Raw genomic sequence first — 20,773 nt, 5'->3', positions numbered from 1 at the left:
GTATCACTGTAGCCAGGACCGGATTGTTCTCCAGAGCTTTAAAATCTCTGAGATTAGAGAGACACCAAAATCTCGGTATTGAGATACAATAACCACATTTTATCACTCAGAAATAAAATCTGAAGTACACTGCAAATAATTTACAGTGTGCTCCATAAATAGAACATAATCAGTTTGCGTATTTGAATAATTAAAGATGCATTCAATATTTTAATGTTGAACTTTATTGAATTGTGCTAAAGTTTTCAGTTACCAAAGCACAGACGTGCACAGTCAACTATGATTCATTTATTCTGCATGCGTCTATTAAAATAATCTAATAATGTGATTTTATTCAGTTGGTCATGTGATCTCAAGATGGAGGCCCCGATGAGGTGAACTGTGATAGATAGATAGATAGATAGATAGATAGATAGATAGATAGATAGATAGATAGATAGATAGATAGATAGATAGATAGATAGATAGATAGATAGATAGATAGATAGATAGATAGATAGATAGATAGATAGATAGATAGATAGATAGATAGATAGATAGATAGATAGATAGATAGATAGATAGATAGATAGATAGATAGATAGATAGATAGATAGATAGATAGATAGATAGATAGATAGATAGATAGATAGATAGATAGATAGATAGATAGATAGATAGATAGATAGATAGATAGATAGATAGATAGATAGATAGATAGATAGATAGATAGATAGATAGATAGATAGATAGATAGATAGATAGATAGATAGATAGATAGATAGATAGATAGATAGATAGATAGATAGATAGATAGATAGATAGATAGATAGATAGATAGATAGATAGATAGATAGATAGATAGATAGATAGATAGATAGATAGATAGATAGATAGATAGATAGATAGATAGATAGATAGATAGATAGATAGATAGATAGATAGATAGATAGATAGATAGATAGATAGATAGATAGATAGATAGATAGATAGATAGATAGATAGATAGATAGATAGATAGATAGATAGATAGATAGATAGATAGTGTTCCTGTAGAGCATTGCGCTATCAAGTGCAAGGTTGGGGGTTCGATTCCCCGGGAACACATGATAGGAAACATTACTATTTTTAATGTTTTTGAAAGCAGTTTCTTCTGCTCATCAAGGCTGCATTTATTTGATCAAAAATACAGAAAAAAAGTAGTATTGTGATATATTATTACAATTTAAAATACTTTATACTTTAAATTTATTATACTTTAAATTATCATTTATTTCTGTGAAGCAAAGCTGAATTTTAGGATCATTATCACATGATCCTTTAGAAATCATTCTAATATGATGATTCATTATCAAAGTTGGAAACAGTTCTGCTGCTTAATATTTTTTCAGAACATGTGATACTTTTTTTAGGATACTTTGATGAATAAAAAGTAAAAAAAAAAAAAATTTAATTAATACTTTTATTCAGCAAGGATGTATTAAATTGATAAAAAGTGATAGTAAAGAAAATATATTATTAGAATATATATTATTAGAATTTTTTTTTTATTTTGAATAAATGCAGTTCTTTTTAACCTTTTATTCATCAAATATATTAGACAGCAGAACTGTTTCCAACACTCATAATAAATCAGAATATTAGAATGATTTCTAAATGATCATGTGATAGACTGGATGTTACATGTGACACTGAAGGCTGGAGTAATGATGCTGAAAATTCAGCTTTGCATCACAGGAATAAATTATTTTTTGAAAGTATATTCAAATAGAAAACTATTATTTTAAGTTGTAATAATATTTCACAATATTACTGTTTTTTCTGTATTTTTGATCAAATAAATGCAGGCTTTATGAGCAGAAGAAATCTGTGACCATCCAATATGCTGACACTGAGGGTGTCAGGCCCCAAACATCAAGCGTTTTGGCTCCTGATCAATCAATTTGCATAACACCTACAAATGGTTCTGGCAGTAGACTGGAGATGACATTAATGGCAGGTGCGGGCTCCAAAGCGACGGGGGCTCAGTGGTGTGATCACTTTCAAGGAGAGGCAGGGTGAGAGAGGAAAGTGTTTGAGGTAAATTTCTTTATAAATATAGCATGTCTCATGAAATATTCACCGCGACGATCTGGTGAGCCAAGGGTCAGAAATAACTCTCCCTGTCGCAGCACTTGTTAGATGTGTAAAGCTGTGTGAGTGTGCTTGGATGGTGTGAAATCGAGAAAGGGAGAGAAAGTGAAACGCTGACAGAAACAGGGGCCCATCATGGCAAAAGACATGTCCACCCATCCCACGCGAGCTAACTCGTGCAGCCTGCTGAGAGGTTTTAGATCACCAATACAATTGTACAGTATTTTATTTATTTTTTGTCACTTTTATAATAACAAAAATGATAATAAATTAATGTTTATTGCTTCCTCAATACAGATATATTTCAAAACCCCCAAAGTATTAAACTTCAATTACCTGCTAAACTGCTTAACATGCATTAACAATTAATCTTTATTTAATAATCTGTTTTATCAAATTAATGAATCAAATGATCTAAAATATTTGTTTTAGATCATTTGAGAGTAACATTGATAGAATGTTCTGCATTTGCAGAGCAAATTTCGGTTAGTCTTTCTTACATACCAAAATGTGATTAGCCTAAATATAACTAAACATACCTAAAACATTTTTCACATGTATTGAATGTCAGTCAACATAATACGACTAAATAAAACCAAAGAAAATATAAAATAAAACTGAGGTAAATAATAATCTGAGAAACCAAATACCCTAATGCTCAAAAAAGGTCATGTCAATACAGCACTGCAACCAAATATATCTGAATAAATCAAAACCCTTAAAAAAATAGTTGCTTCCTATTTGTCACTCTCATTTGCATACTGATATTTAAGGCAACCGCAAATGCAACATTGGTTTGAATGGTACATGGCTACATCACCAAGAACTTGATTACAACCAACACCAAACACTCAGAAAAACAAGCCTCTATTTACGCACATTACTTTACACCACATCTGATTCGGTTTTCTTGAAAAACTAAAACACAACCATCCCTGTTGGATGCTGTAGAACACAAACAAACAGAGCTTGACACAATCTTCTTATCTTCCACCATCACACATGCATGTTTAAAATGTACACATTTTGCATCTGATCACTTATAAGTCACAAAGTCAGTGACTGAGGATTCAAAAGCATCTTTTGAGAATTAAGCATCAGTAGGCAAATAAAAGAGAGGAATATTAAGCTCGCATTTCCTGAAGAATTTTGATTAATCCAGCTGTATTTAGACATGAATATGTGTTAACTTGACCAGTTTAGACTGAGTCTACCCTTAACCAAAAATGCCTATTCTAAAATTGCATGCATAATATTATCTCAAATCCTTTTGTTTCAGGTTTGTGAGATCATATTAAATTATTGCTCTTTAATTAAGGCATCCTCAAAGCGAAAATCTGCAGCACAAAGCATTATGGTTCACAGCTCCTCTATCTGAGATCTATAATTAAATAACAGGTACCATTAAATGCCTGGCCAGCTTCAGCATGCAGATTAAGTCATCTAGATGCATTAAAGGGTGGTAAATGTCTTATTTATTTGTTTATTTATGTATGTATTTCACATTTGGACTGCTTAATGGTGCACAGTGGCAACAGCTAGCTATGTCGGCCCTATCTCAGGGCCCTATTTTTCAGTGCCACGGAACTGTTTTAACCTAGCTTTGCATGTCGGGCTCTAGTGGCTCGGGCACGCAATCCAAGCCCTCCCAGTGCCCCCAGCAGCAGCTCCTGTTGCCTGAGGGGATGCAGAATGTCATATTTTATTCAATTAGGGCTATTAAATATAATTAAATTCTGCTGAAACTTAAGATGGCTAAGTGGCAATACAATACGGTGCTGAGTGAGCCTGTGTCCTGCTAATATTTATGCGAGAAATATTGAATTCAACCCTCAAGTGGTTCCTCTTCGATTGCTGTCCCATATTGTCATAGATAACGGTGACTTTTTCATACACACTAATAAAGAAAAAGCCACTGGGAGAATTATTGCTAAATGTAATTTCAGTAATCAGAATACTTTATCACAGGGTCTTTTTCAACTGATTATAGGGTTTCCGGAGCAAAGCACACAATGTTTAGCTATCATCACGCCCAAAGAGAACAGTTCTATACTGTATATGTGACTTAATGAAGTTGCCGTTTAGAACCTTCACTCAGCCAAAAAACCAAGGATCACTTGGATGATTTACTTCCTAAAGGCCCGTAATATATGCAAGATATGAGCCGTGACATTGGGAATGTTAACTTCAGGAAGTAAGGCCTGAAATGATGCTCCTCCTGTTGGAATATTGGTGAATCGCATGTGAGATGCCAAGAAGAAAGGGCTGATGTGATGGAGGTTTATGTGTCGGAATGAAACGGTGGAGTTTAAGACCTGTCACAACATTGCTGATATGTCAAGGTTGCACAGACCGTTTAATGAAAAGATCAAAATGCACTCTGGCCTAAAAAAAAAAAAAAAAAAAAAGAAGAAGAAGAAGAGGGAACTCTTGAGAAAATAATGTTGCTCTAATCAGAGTTAGCTCTTAGAATCTTATTGATAGCTTCAGAAGTGGTCTTCCTCATCAACATCTCTCTCACTCTCTCCCACATTCTCATGCTTTCTCTCATTTCTCAACTTGAAGCTGGCAGATGGATATATTATAGAAGAAGAAAAAAACTAATTCATGAAAAATGATCTGTGCTTTGCTAGGCAAGAGTACCACTGCTATTTTCAAGGCGGAGTGGCTGAATGTTTTTTTTGCGTGTCATTTTCTGTTTCACGTCGAGAACAAATGGAACGGGAAAGGTTTAGCATAAAAGAATACTTTAACCTGCTGGGAGGCAATTATGAATACAAGGCAGCCTGTGAGTGTTTAGCCGCATGCTCAAGCTGACATTCAAGCATCTTAATCACTTTCAGAGGATGTTTCATCTGCCGTCATATTCTTCTATGTGTACTGCCTCCCTCTCCAGTCCTGAATTAATGAAAGGTGTAAAATTTACTCTTACGAACTGCAATATGATTTACAAAGGTAAATGTTCATCTTTAATATGCCATTTTTCAAATTCTGACGTTTAAATGAGAACAAATCTACAAATGTGGATCAAAATAAAGAGAGATTTAGTAATTTTATATGACAAAGACTGAAATAACATTAATTGGACAATCTGATTCTATCACATACACACATACATACATACACACACACACACACACACACACACACACATATATATATATATATTTGCACTATATGAATAGTGTCCTTCTTCCTTTTATCCTTAAAAATTCAAGCTAATGTTTTGTTTAACATTTACAAAATGAGAATTTTGTAAGGAACAAAAATGTATTATACTCCGAATAAGTAATTTAAAGGTTTACATCAACAGAAAATGTATATATTTTTACAAAAAGATAAAAAAGGTCAAACCCCCAACAATTGTCAATATTAATTGAAATTGACTCAAACTAAAATAATTCTGTAATGTAATATGGCCAAACTATATGAATGAAATTTGACCCCTGCTGACTAAGGCAACATATAATGGCATAAAACAGGAAAAGGGAAAGAAGTAAAGAAGGTCACCTTAAAATTTTGGTACTGCACTGTTCGCCACTAATATGCAAGAAAATAACAGTAATTAACTGTACTGTGTATTATTTTTATTTAAAAAGAATATATATATATATATATATATATATATATATATATATATTATCTAGAATTATTAAAAGTAAATTAAATATTTAAATATTTAAACAATATATTGGTGCACTAAAACGAACACTGACCTAAAGTTTTTGGTGTGTGTGGTTAGCAAAGCACACGTTTAACAGTCAGTCTTTGAAAAGGAAACATCAACGACAAACTATAGTGGAACAGTTTACACGTAACTGTGTGGACGCTTGCATCATATTTCACAACTGACGCCAACACTCTCTCGGTGTAAGTGAAGTCTGCCTGCATCATGTGAGGTACTGAGTAATTTAGCAGCGGCCTCATTATTACAGACATTTAAATACACGAGGCATTGTGGTGGCACGGAATAAATTGTCTCCGATGCCGCGGGTAACTTTCGCAAATAAGGATTGCGAGGCATTAAAAAAACGACGTTATTAAAAACCGAGTCAGTGTCATAATCCGCTCCCCTGCATTTCCCCCGGTAACTTTGTCCAACCTAGAATATTATTTTATGAGACCCATTTCCCCAGATCCCTCTGGGTTCTTTGTGAAGGACTTGACTGCACTGTTTTGTAAGATAACTGGGAGAGTTCTCTCCCTACAGCTGGACTAAACTAAACTGCCTCTTTACCCCTATTCAATAGGAAACTCACTCTTTTAATCCTACTCTATTTCTTTCTTTCTATCCCTCTCTCTCTCTCTCTCTCTCTTTTAAGCATTTGAATTTTAATGAGCTTTTCACCTTTTAAGCAGATGGCTCAGGCTGGATTTTTCCATGAAAGTAGGGTGAGTTCTCTGTCACGTCTTGCACAATTTGTTTCAACTACCAGAGTCCTTCAGGGGGTTTTAGGGCTTTGAGTCAGTAATGTGATGTTTCACTTTGCACGGTGTAGGCTCCCCTAATGAAATCAGCGGAAGGAAAAACAATCTCTCTTGAGGCTTGCAGATGAGCGGTATCACAATCACTACAGGACGCCCAGAGTCCTACCGAGGTAAATGAAAGCATGTCTCCCTTTGTCTGCAACTATGCAGGCTGTAAGTGTACATTTGTGCACATCAGTATTTGAAAACACTCTAGCATGAGAGAACGTGTGAGTTCATTAGCGTCAGCTTTGTACGCCTGCTCAAAACTTTTCTGGAGAGAGTTTGACCTACCTGCCAGGCCACTTTCTTGCTTGGGGCACATTCCTTTTGGGGGTGTCAACAGTCTCTCATCCTCCTCTTCAGGTGTCACCTGGATTCCAATTTCGACCGGTTCAACCACTTTCCTCAGCTCTGCACGGGGCGGCGAGGGGCTATTGCGGTCCATCATCTTGTCGTAGCAGCTGTGGCCGGTTGTCAAACCCTGACATAGCTTTTTCTTGTGCTCGATGAAGAGCAGAATGTCCCCCAGTGGGAAGGTTAGTTGGCACTGGCCACAGGTTAGGAGGTCGTGGTCGCCCAGGCCCGGAGGGAGAGGCCCAGGCATGCTGGGATCCAGCAGTGGGTGAGGGTGAGAGTGGAGATCAGCCACGGACAGTCTCGCATCCACATGCTCAGCTTCCGCTATAGGGGAAAGCGAAAGAAAGAAGCATTTTGAGATAATAGGAAATTCTTAATAAATGCTCAATCTGTGCCCAAATAAACAGTGCATATTAGTCTAAACATATAAAAAAAAATGATTTAAACTTAATAACTTAGTCTGCTTCTGAAATGAGTTTTCTTTCTGCTGATATAAACAAGACCATGGGGGCGAGGAAAAATATTGTCCAATAATAGCACAGAATAATGTCATAACCAGATTTCATAATCCTGATAATTAAAGTGAAGTCCCGCCTTAAAATAATTTCCACATAATATACTGTTTAACTCTGAAATATATCGCTTCATGCATTTAGATTCATTCAGATATACAATTCAATACAATTCTAGCCTCTTGAGTGAGTAAAATTATTATTTAACAATATTAAAATGAATATTTTTTGTTTCTGTTTCACTCTGAAATACATCACTTCCTGCAAATTAAATGGGTCTTGGGTAAAAAAATTAATTAAAGTAACATAGCATAACATAATACACCCTCACACTCCAATCAAAACCTTATAAATAAAATCAAGTCTCACTCTAAAATTATTTCCTGCTTAATATTCGGTTTCACTCAGAAATACACCAATCACTTTATGCAAATTAAATGCATTAACAAATGTTGATTCATCTTTAACTCATAATTTCCCACTGTATTCTAGCCATGCATCCCTAACCGCCTTCACACACTAATAAAAAAAAATAATAATAAAAAAAAATAAACATATATCAGTGAGGGAAATTGAAATAAAATAAAAAATGACATGGAATTTGAGATATAATCACACATTTTCTAAGAGTTCAGGGTCAGGTCATTTAGCATTTAGTTATTTGGCAGCTTGTTAAAATAAAGGAAATGAATGTTGGGGCCCATTTAAGCGTTCACCTACATTCCATGACAGTCCCACTAAACTTCGAGAGCAGAAAATAAAGGCAGACTTAAATTTAATCATCTCAGCGGCCACACACGAGGCACCTCGCTCTAGTTCAGCGTGTCCTGTCTTTAAAACCAGCCAACTCTTGATGAACATCCATATTTGAGGCCGAGACCCAACAGCAAGGCTCTGTTATTAATATACAGTACAGTACTTGTGAATTTGAGAATGAGACTGGCAGGCCTGAAACAGAAAGTCTGAAGAGAGAAGAAAGAAAAAAAAAGCAAGAAGCAAGGAGGGAGGGCTCCGTTTTTGGCTGTAAGAGATATTTGCACAGCCATGAGAGCATCTTCCCTGAAAGATCTTCTGGTTGATTCTGTCACCTAGATAAACAGCGCGGAGCAGCGGGTACTCAAACCACAGAGTATGCTGGACAACCTCGGTCCCTATGCCTCCATTTTGAAATTACAGCTTCACCTTTCAGCACGCGGCCACAATCGGCCCTTTGTAGCCCAACGCTGATTGCAAGAGGACTTTTATCAAAGACAGTAGAGGCCCTTGACAAAGCCCCCTCGGGACCCCCTGACAGACAGCTCTGTTGATGTTACATTTGACAGCTTATCCTTGCGACATACTAATCATAAAATCTAGACAAACACCTCTCTGACTGCCACTTTAAACTCTTCAGCTTCCTGTCACTGCTCGCATGCTCTTTCTACTCAACACGCTGCATGATTTGGGTGAAAACAGGAAAAAAAGAAGAAAAACAATACCATAGCAACACTTAGAGCCACACACTGAGCAGGTGTGGATTTTTGAAGTGCACATAAATCTGGAAGGAGAATGAAGGGAGGAATTCTCAAATTGTCAGAGCCTAAAGGACAAATGTGGGATGTTTTTAAAGAAACAACAACCCTGTTGAACAACCCATGGAAGCACAAATTAAAATTAATTAAAGCTTGGCCTGTGCTTTTTGCACACTTTTTATCATCATGAGGCCTAAAAGCCTCTTTAAGAAATGCAATGAGAAGAGGCAGACGGCGGTAGTGACAAAGATGGAGGAGCAGACCACACTGCTCACGCAACACAGGTAGCCCTGTTTACATCTCCCAGAGGAACCGGCTAACCACTAATTTTCGATGATAAATTACAAGCAGTCTGCGCATCCATCTGCAATTTGTCAACGGTCCAAATTATGAATGCAGATTTTTAATGTCAAGCTCAGAATGCAGCTTTGAAAACGAAACCACTAAATGCCCTCTTATCTTTATTTCAGACGATACGTACTACATTAGAGCAGCTTTAGATGTGCATCCTGTTAAACAACAGCATCTAAAGACTTTGCAATCACATTGAAAATGCATTTCAATTAAATAAAGCTTTGCAAATAATATATATATATATATATACCCCAACTAAAACATATAGGAGTGGAGCACAGACCCCCTTCAGGCAATATCAGGCCATCTGTGCATTAGATTAGTCTGCATGTAAATAAAGAGAAAGGCCTGCACAGAGACTCATCAACCTATGCAATACACTGCATAAAAAATGAGTCTGTGGCTACATTGTAGTTACTTCTAATAAATAATTTTGTTATTTAAATTTTAATATTTATTTATTTTGAATCACAGACACACACACACACTATTTATTTTTTTATTTGTATTTTTTTTTTTTTTGAAGTGAGAAGCTTTTGTGAGAAAACGTCATTTTACATAATAATGTTCCTTTTTTTAAATTTTATGCTTAAAATAAAATTACACTTTAAATAATTTTAAATGTGAAGACTCTGTAAATAATTATCTCTGGGGAACAAAAACTGTTTTACATATATCTGTAACTGTACTTGCACCTCTGAGCACATGCAAAAAAAATTAATATGCATTTGGACCAATAAATGAAGATTGCTTGCAGCCGTTTACATGAGCATTATGTGTGCATGTTTGTATGTCACCCATTTGTGCATCCTGGGAAGCTGCACCAGCAGAGACGCGTGCGCGCAGACATGCACACACACACACACACACACACACACACAAATACACAAACAAACACTACTACAGGAAGATGTATTTAAAAAGACAACATGAAACACAGAGCATATTTTGACATTTGTAATAGATAAACAGCTATAATTTGGCAAACAGGTAATAATTTGTACAATAAAATAAAAAAATAAGTTATAAGCCGTTATTTGCTCTTAAACTGCGTAACAGGAGGTAAGGGTGAGATTGTAGCTCTCTATACCCTGGGAGAGAATTTGAGGTGCGCTAGTGGAAAGCGTTAGTTTAATGTGTCATAGGTCTAGCACAGACCTGAATCAAAGTGACAGCTTGTAGAAAAAAACCCAGTGGTAAAAAAAATGTGCACAGCTGAAATTTTCTCTCTCCCTCTGTCCCCTTCTTTGCTCTGTCTGTGCCAACCACAGGAAACACGCTGCTTGCAAGCAATGCCACTAGTACGCACTTCAAAAGAAGGGACCCCCGTACACACATACAAACACACACACGCACACACACACACAAACCAGGTGTTGTAATCATGTAAACATACGCAGAGTATATATATATATATATATATATACACACACACACACACACACACACACACACACACATATATATATATATATATATACATACATACATACATACAGACATATACATATATATATATAGAGAGAGAGAGAGAGAGAGTGAATACGAGAGAACTGTAATTGTAAAGCAAAATTTCAGTGAATAATGACTTAAATTCAGTAGACGACTGAATACATGGACAACTTTCATGGTGCTTCTATGGAAAATAGCAGCTCAGACATTCTTCCAAATGTCTACTTTTTGCTTTCCACAGAAAAAAGAAAGTCATACAGGTTTGGAAAGACTAGATGATAAATACATGACAGAATTTTCATTTTTAGGAGTTCTTTTCATTTAAATAACTCTCTGGAAGGTATGAGATTGAACTACGCAGGCCCGATCCGATGGTGTACGTTTCCTGCTCTAGGCAAACAGGTGGGAGTCTGCAATTCCTCACAGTCACACACACTCACACTCACACTCACACACACTTTCATCCACCAGCGATAACAATGCTGTCACCAAGGTAACATTACAGCTCATGATTTTCTCTGATCCCTCAACAAATACTCCATATAATTCTATCAGGGCCACCGAAATGTCAAATGTTATTTGTCTTTATCAAGCACTCTCTGGCAGCCAGAGAGAAAGACGGTGAGGGACAGGGGAAGTAAGAAAGCCTGAATAATATTTACAGCTTGCTAAAAAATGATTATATGAAATGAAATCTCGACTGAAATGCTACATTGAAAAAAAGTGAAAAAATAGACGTTATTTTTCATGCACATGCTACCTTAACATCCTGAAATCAGTAAAACATGGTAATGTTAAAAATAAGCCTCATTAACCTAAGAAAGCTACATGTATATGACTCAGAGTGAACTCTTAATGGGACTTTAGTAAAACATAAAACTAAAAAAAAGACAAGGCTTCCAAAAACGAATGCACCACAAGGCATGTCTTAACACAGTTTTGGATTTATCCTTTTCCATTCTGGATTTACGCACCATTGTTCAGGGGCCCTCTGACTCATACTTAACAGAGTCTTTTTGTTTGTGAGGAACCAAATTGCTGTTGACAGGTATTTGGCTGATCATGGTACAGTCTGGGTTTCCCTCCAAAAACACACAAAGGTCTGCGAGTGACGTAACAGCGCTTTAGCAGCCCCGCGTTAATCCTCGGACTGTCACCCTGCAAACCCCACCATTAACGCTCAACGCTATTTGGCTCAAAGGTGAACAGTTGAGATTTTCCGTAGTGATACCAGAAAGAAAAGTCAGAGTCAAAAAGGTTTTGGAGGGTTTTTTAGCCATTGCAACTGTTAGGGCCTAATAAGACAACACACCATTTGACGGATTTCTTTTTTTTTTTTAACTGGGTCCATAAATTTTCCTATTTAAATCTTGAAAGACTTTATAATGCTGTCCAGATATAAAGATTGACCAAGCGCCAATTAAAGCCATTCATAGAACTGTGTGCGCAGAGGGGAGAGCGTGTTGAAAATGAAAGCCAGTCTAATCAAATAATAAAAGCTCTTCTTTACTGTTTGTGCGTTATTTTCCTGTTTCCCATCAAACCGAGCCGCACAAGAGCAGAAGCAGTGGGTGGGGGCTTCGCTAGTCACGCTGCTACGTATACAAATCTCACCACCCCACAAACTCCAATTCTGAAATACCCACCCTGAGCCGCCCGCTACCCAAGTACAAAACACAGATGCAGGCTAGCTGAGTAGTACAGGCTGGATTTGGGTTGAGCCTTCCACTCAGACGTCATGCAAACAAACAAACAAACAAACAAACACACAAACACACAAACAGGTTGGCAAAGAGGTAGCAAGTTAACAACAGCTTTTTAGTCATTTCACATTCGCAAAAGGCCTGTGTAACTCATGCACATGTACTGTAGCAACAGCACTTACAGGAATCTATCAGGAATTAATTAGTCTGTCATTAATCTGTAACCCACAGTCAAATGCATTGACGCTCAAAACGCAAACCTCTGCCTTGTGCTAAGCCTCTAGTTTTTTCCTGTTTTTTCTTGCTTAAAAACTTATCTGTGACCTGTTTGTTTAGCTAAAAATATGTCATAAAACTATCTTCCACAAGGGACACTATCATGTTTGAGCTCTGTTAGCCTGCAGGCCTTTGCAAATACTGTGAAATAAAAACCAAAGCGTCGTCTTGTATTTAGCTGAGCGCTTCTGTGCAGATGCAAAGGTTTTAAAACCCACTACTAAATGTGTGCTCAGTGGCGGCGGTGTGCATGTGTGAGCGTAAAGCATGGCGCTTGTGCAAATGAAGCTGTTAACAAGAAGAGAACAGGGATCATTGTGGCACACAGCAGCGGTGGCGGAATTTTAAAAGCGTGATCCTCGGCCACTGTGGTGGCGCTAGGCCATTGTTTCATTAAAAAAGGGAAGGAAATAGAAAATGAGTCGTCTTGCAGGTAAAAAGAGATTAACACGATGATGTCCACTGGGAGCCCATCTTAGAATCGCTAACCATTTATCGGCAGATCTCATCAGGGAGATATTACCTAACATTTTCACAAGTAAAGGAATTATGGGTAGCTGAAATGACTAAATATCACCAAAAGCTTAGCATCTTTTTTTTTTACCCTGCAAAGGTTTTGTTTCTAATGAAATAGCACCAAAAAGGTATGTATAGCACAATCATGGAGCTAGTAACACATTCCCACACAACACGCTCATCTGATGCACAGGAAGCAGAGCGTTTCAATGCTCAGAGCCGGTCAGAACTCAGCCAGCTGTGGGACATCAAGCACTCATAAATCTCATAAATCAAGCCATGGAAAACTATGCCCACTTTTGATGCCTTCCAAAGGATTCAGCCACCTTGATGCATTTATACTGACAGACAGGCACAGACTTCTGTACATTTCATCAGAGACAGCTTTCTGTAGCTCTCTCACTCTCCCGCTAGTGGCGCAAACAAAAGCCACCTGAAACTGAAAGGAAGAGAGAATATGCAAGCATATTAATCAAACGTGCCAGGCAGACATTTTGCCCATTGTTATGGGGAGAGTGTAAGCTCTGTAGAGCCCACCATTTTTTATATCACAGACTCAAATTTATTTATTTAGATGGCAAAAACAATAGGTCCTAAGTCAGAGGGGCCCACAAGTTCCAGAGCCACTTCATCATTTACTTTTTAAGCACACTTGGCAAAACGAACGAGTTGACGTTCAACCTAAATTTGTTTGTTTTGGTGTCACACTTGATGTCCTATCTATATTTAAAGCTACACCTATCAAATGCTTATTGCACATCTAAATGAGCACCATGAAGCAATCCAGCTCTCACTGTAAATAATTTAATAAGTTCTTGAGTGCTAAAGACAAAGTAAAAAAAAAAAAAAGGAGAGAGAATGACAGAGCCTTCATGTTGTAAAACCAGCTGCTGCTGTGAGGCGTTGACAGTTTGCATCTGAGCATGTGTGTTAATGGCAGTATCGTTTGAAACATCTATGCAGAGTCGCCGGAAGCCACAGTCCCCTATTTCACTCAACTTACCCATTTAAGTACATTTATGAAATATGTTTTTACACATTTCAGAACTGCCTTCAACCCCCTCTGGCAGCCTTAGAGCTCCCCCTAGCAGGTCATGGCCAGCACACTCTGCACTGCAAATGTAACATGGCCCAATTCAGCACACAAAGAAAATTTAATAAAAACAAGGACATATGATTCCCCGAACTGTAACAGAAATAAATAAAATAAGCATTTAAATAGCAGGCTTAAACATATTTTCAGACCAGTTTAGTTTGACTTAAAATATGCCTTGTTTAATTCCAAATAATACCCCTGCCTATTTCATACATAAATAAGCAAACCTTCTACTGAAATATAAATAAATTAAATTAATAAATCAAAGAATAAAAATGGGAAAGACATTGATTCTGGATTTCTGCAGCTGCACAGCTCTCTTGTATTAACACCTGTGTCTGTATCCAAATTCACAGTGCTATCTTCAACTATTATTTTTTTCAAATATGTTATTGTTTATATCTAAACAAGTATGATTGTGTTTCAATGCAAGCTATTATCATAAAAGTAAAATCTTTCATACGTGATGACATTGATAAAAACGTATGTCCTAAATGCATTCAAAGCAAAGTTCCGATTAAAAACTGTTTCCTGTGCTGGCAGGTCTAATGTGAAACATGCATCTTAAGCAAGAGCTGAAAATTTATGCTACAACTTTATAATTCCGCAGCTCACCAGAGAAAAATTGCCTTCTCGCTGTAATCTGATTTCCTTCATCTGACGACGACATCTGTTACCTCACTTTCAGGTTTATTTGAAAGCGCTACATTATAAAACACTCTGTGCAGTGACATGAAAACTGAACAGGTGTCAAAAATCACATTTAAATTCGGACAATATAATGACGATACACATTCACATGAACACTCAGACGAGTGCAAACATTTAGAAATGTGTCTGCAAATTATAGTAACGTATAGAATGTTAAGGGTTGTGGAAGGCATGTGATATTCATAATGCTAACTAAAAAAAAATAATAATTAAAATACACTTCAGTCAATAGCATATAATGAAAATCCCAACAACGTAATGAAAATGCAAAAATGCGCTAAACACTGCAACTGGTTGCATTTCACACAGAACTAATAAACCACTGGGTTTATAGAATATGCGTTTGAGTGGCATAATGTAGCACACAACCACAGCCTGCCAAACCATTAAAACTACTGATGTACAGCACTGCAAAGTTTGCAGATCGCTCACGCCGAGAACACATAAATTACTGTGGACATAAACTACACACACTTGAGCAGACAAAAATTGCTCACTAACTTGAGGCTAATCCAGCTAAGACACGGTGGTAAACAAAAGCTAAATACCACAGAAAGACATGCTGACGAGCAGACATGCACACACACTCACACCCTTGTTAACATCTCCAAATATGTCGTCAAAAATTTAACTTTGAGGTTGGGACCACACTGCTTTTGACCTTGACATTTAAAGCAAAATTTGACAATTTAACTATTACAGAGAAAAAAACAGATATATCAACTGTCATCCACATTTTTCTGTTCTACAAAGAAGCTATTTCACATAATCAGACACATATCAAATGGAATAATAGTGAACAAGGGTCTTTGAGCTTGCACATTTGCACACACACACACATACATATATACACCAGCATGCATTAAGAGTTCATCCGCTGCCTACCACAAACAAAAACACTCGTTACATCAAAATCATAGCCACAATCAGCATGTGAGGAGAATTCTAAACTACGAGGAAAGATGCACCCCTAAACTCAGATGATTATCTGCTAGCACCTGGCCTACATGCCCTCTGCATAAAACCCACTAAATTATAATTCGTTTGAGGAACCTCTCTGAAGCGTTATATATTCAGTCACCGGTGATGCAATGAACACCTTTCAATCTCTAGTTTCTAAGAAGGAGAAAGTCGACCAATCTGTGTGTGTGTGTCTGTGTGTGTGTGTGTGTGTGTGTGTGTGTGTGTGTAGGTGAGAGAGAGAGAGAGAGAGCACTCAGGGAAAGTTAATTGGTGTAACTGGAGCATTCTGAAATTTAAAGCCCAAATTAATAACCTCAGCCATTGTACATGCAATGACTGATGGGACATATGATAACTATAGCGACAGAAATTCAGAAAGGGCTATTTTCTACAAAACCAGAATGATTGTTTTACACACATATTGAATGAATGGTATTTTGCAGTAAACAAAATCAGTTTGCATACATGCACATGCTAGTGCACAATTAAATTGGAAAATATATATATATAAATTACTGACATAATCGCATATGCAGAAGACATACAAAAAGAACCGTGCATGCCCTACGGCAAAGCTAGCTACATGCAATGCAAGCCAGATAATGTGCATTAAAAGCATTTCCATTCTAATTTGGTCATGAGTCATAGTCATAATTGTAAGTTGTAAGTCATATTTGTAAACTCAACACTAAATTCAAACACACAATGCAAAGGCATGCTAAATGTTTACAATGCAACCGCATATCTGTGTATGTACAGTAACAGATTAAGCTACTAACAAAAGAATGGTGAGTGTGTTAATGTATATACTGTATGCACAGCATTCATGGCTCTAACCCTGAAACACAAAACAGATTTGGGTGGTATTACATCACAAGGCTCTGCTATGAATTATCTAGTTTCTGTAGACTACACTTAAGCATGTATATGAAACTAAACTCCGGACAGATTTCATTGTCTTTTGAGAGATTCAATTTTTTTAACTGTAAAAGGAAAAATGCACTCTAGGAAAAATACACTGTTTTAAAATAAATTGCAGGACTTGTTTTCTGCAAATGATGTAAAATTCTCTCAAAGAAACATCTAAAAGGGAAATTATATCAAGCAATAGAATATAACTTTGTCAGGAAAAGTCTCTCGATATCAATGTCTGCCTCACATTACCTACGCTTTACACTCACAACCTTGACTCGGGGGCAAATCTAAGTGTGAGAAACAGTATTAGACCTATGCCTGCTTTGTTTCTTTGTACACACATACTGATATAGCAAAGTTAAGTTTTCTCAACAAAAAATAAAGGAATAGTATAAAAAGATTAGTAGTGTAAGAAGCCAAAAAGTTTTCTTATTTAGTTTTACAGTGAAGTAAACCTACTAAAGTAAAACGTGCTTGACCTTTGTATCACCTAATTTGACATTAAGATGTCAAATGAATTTCATTTAAATATTTTTTCCATGCTCTGGCACCTCATTTCATTTATGTGCACATCTAAGATTAAAAAAAAAGGATAATTACAATCAATTTAACAAAATCTAAAAAAAAAAAAAAAAAAAAAAAAACACTCACTGCATCCGTGCAGCATGTGCTGCAAAAGTAAAAACCTTAAACCATTCCTGTGCTGGGTGGTTACCGGTAGCTGCTCACCTTCAGAACTACTACAAATATATTGTAAAAAATGTGCAAAAGACTGGTTTACATGATACATGAAACATGATTCATAAAGGTGCATTGCATTAGGATTTTAAAAGATAGGCCTACAACTCAAGCTTGCCACTATTTGAAAGTAACTAAATAAATTAATTAATTAATTAATTAAAGAGTTAAAAAATATATATGTATTGAAATATTATTTTAATAACCAACTATAGCCTAATACAGGTCCAAATCTTCTATGGGTTAAAGTAGAGAAAACAGAAGAAAAAAAACTCACTCTAATTTAGCATTATTGGTTAAATTAAGCTTTTAAATGTTAAAATAACATACACCTCACTTACCTCACACTTTAATTTAACCTACCTAAACTTAACTTTACACAAACCTTGCAAGAGCTTGATTAAACACTGCAGTTTAAAGTTTTTAATCTGATCTCCTGGCCTGCTAACAGTGCTTTATTAATCAAACTATCTGATATTAAAATTAAACAACAGAACTTAAGCAATACAGACTAAATTAAACATTTGATTTTTAAGAACGTCCAGGATATTGTTGTTTATCTTTTTTTTTATTCAGTTTCAGCCAAATCACTTTTTAATTCTTTGAAGTCACAATAACCTTAACATAACTGTTTGCTTAAAGCTGAAGCTATAAATATCCTAGCAATTAATTTAATGAATTTAACTGTTCTGTTTTATTGCATTTGTAAAGATTAAAAAAGTATATATGTATAGCATTTTAATGAAATCAGTTCATCACTAACACCACAGACACTCTCACACACAGATCGTAACACCTATTGCTGAAAATGGCGATACTTAACCGAACAACCTCTTAAACACAAATAAGTAAAATAAAAGATGCACTTACGTGTTATAATTTCTCTCTGCGACAAATGCTGAGGGTTTCCCTGCTTGCGACGGGACATTGCCCTGGCATTTACACTGGCATCGCCCAGAGACCCGCACAAGGAATAGTCGGCTCGCGCCTTCTGTCCTCCGTTTCCGTGCCGTGGGTTTTTCCCCCCTTGGTAACTAACTTTTCCTGGGACTTCCAAAGAAGTGCCACAGCTCCGGGCCGTGGATACAGATAGGGGTCCCGTGAATGTGAGAGAAGCGAAAGTGTATTTGCGCTCCGGCTCTCCAGATGACCAGAGACGCGCAGACGCTCAGTACCTCAACGACACACACATGCACTTCAGCTGTATGCCGAGCGCGATCTGTCCGAGGGCGAAAATATCCTTGACGAGTGACAGTTGTGAAGAAACCACTGGAAATGTCTCAGAACGTGATGGCAGGTGCGTTTGGATAGGTTGGACCCTCTGGTGGCTCTCTTTTCGTCCGGTCTGCGCCTTGTGGATTTGTCAAAGGCAATTTGATTTTTTTTTTTTCTCCGAGTCAAAATAATTCTAAAAAATAAAAGTGGCCATTACTTATTTGACTGGATGAAACGAATCCAATTTCTCCTTGAGTTGGCACTTGCGTGTGCCAAGCACTGGACAGTTCTTCTTCTCTCCTGGGCTCTATAAGTGCATGTGATGTCCGGTTACTTTGCACTCTCTTCAACTCTTTGCACTTGCTCCCCAATTCGGCTTTGCGCACTTGAGACCAGGGACATGGACTTGCCACCTCCTTTCCAAATGTATGAAGCTTCTTTTCCTCCCTTTTCTCCCTCTGTGAAGATGGCGGAGTCCTGCTTCTCCGGGAGCTCTCTGTGTCTCTGTGGCGAGGGCTGCCTCAGTACAATGGGATAAAATTCAAGTTCAAGTGCGGACGTGACGTTAAGTCTACAGTGGGAAAGAAAATTGGAGACTGCAAGAGCACTGGGGGCGACTAGTGGTGGCTTTTCACAACTATCGGATCACCGACAGTGGTGGAGAGCGTGGACATCGCGAGCCGCTGTCTTACACACACACATACTCGCGCACAAACACACAGCGCCTGATAGACCGGTACGCTGCTTGCTTGTCTGTATCCGCTCTAATGCAAATAAAACAATGCAATATTGCATGTACTACAGCTTTTGCAATGAATTTAAAGGGGAAAAGGTTGCAAATAGCTTTGAAATTATTATTATTATTATTATTATTCTTTATAAAAGATGTAAGCGTGCATATGTAAATGCGCATTAAATATGCATCTTTCATGCATTCAAATAAATAAATGAATAGGGAACCAGTTATATTGATAGTCACGTATTAACAGTAAATATTCAAATAAGAAAATCTCAAATCATTTGATGGAAAAGATTAAAGTACAGACGGATGCACAAAGAATATACTTCAGTGAGACATAAGTGGGCTGTTTACCTCATATGCAACAAATTACATGAGACAAGACAGGCGTTGATATACTCACACATCACATTTCTTCTTGATTTATGTCTTACAGAAATGACATTATTAAATTAAACCCACATCTGGAGAGGAAAAGAACAGCAGAAGGAAGAAAAATATTGTAAAGTGTTCAATGTACATTTCTTAATCCTTTTGCTAGACAATCTAATGTATATCTTTATCATTTAATCCACATATTGCAATAATTTTATCAAATCTGTTTGAACAAATTAATGAACTACATTAAACAGTTGCATGAGTGAAAATGCAAGACTAAATACTGGAGGAAATGAAAATAAGGTGTGTTGTGCAAATACTTGCATGATTTGAGTTTACCGGGTGAAATGCAAGCGATGTTCCTCTGCTTCTGTTTTACACAAGAGTACATCAGTAATCAGTAAAAGCTGGTCATGTGGTTCAGATTTTTTGAATAATTTCTTATTGAGATTTGGAAACTGTAATGAAATATATATATATATATAAAGGTTCTTGTGTGGTTTTTATGTTCAACAGAAATGCATTGTCTTTTGAAAAATTAGTTTTGCCTTTATAAGATCTTTGAACAGTTTCTTCAGATCAGTGCATGCATTTCTAGGCTCTTTAAAATACTATGTTCTAAAAAACTAATACAAAATATTTATCAGACTGTAAATCTTTTTTTATTATTATTACAAAGTTTATTTATTAAAATACAGGTTTCACATAAGTAAAACTGACTAAATATGGTGACAAATGTTCCACTCTGATATCAC

General features: G+C 36.7%; 1 protein-coding gene across 2 annotated transcripts in view; it reads right to left on the bottom strand.

Moving 5' to 3' along the window:
* Positions 1-20,459, bottom strand: part of LOC132111442 (B-cell lymphoma/leukemia 11B-like) — a 50,862-nt gene extending 30,403 nt beyond the window's left edge. Inside the window, exons 1-3 of one of the 2 annotated variants that reach the window (XM_059518735.1) lie at positions 19,119-20,459; positions 18,557-19,037; positions 6,874-7,263 (exon numbers count right to left, since the gene is read on the bottom strand). In XM_059518735.1, the coding sequence (XP_059374718.1) occupies positions 6,874-7,263; positions 18,557-18,614 (448 nt within the window). In that variant the 5' untranslated portion in view covers positions 18,615-19,037; positions 19,119-20,459. Of the gene's footprint in view, positions 1-6,873; positions 7,264-18,556 lie in introns of both variants that reach the window. The other variant, XM_059518736.1, reaches the window with a different exon arrangement.
* Positions 20,460-20,773: the final 314 nt, after the last annotated feature.

The sequence above is a fragment of the Carassius carassius genome, chromosome 31 (genome assembly GCF_963082965.1).
Source record: "Carassius carassius chromosome 31, fCarCar2.1, whole genome shotgun sequence".
Taxonomy (NCBI): Eukaryota; Metazoa; Chordata; class Actinopteri; order Cypriniformes; family Cyprinidae; genus Carassius; species Carassius carassius.
Note: the sequence above shows the minus strand (reverse complement) of the source record. Positions and strands in the feature narration are given on the sequence as shown.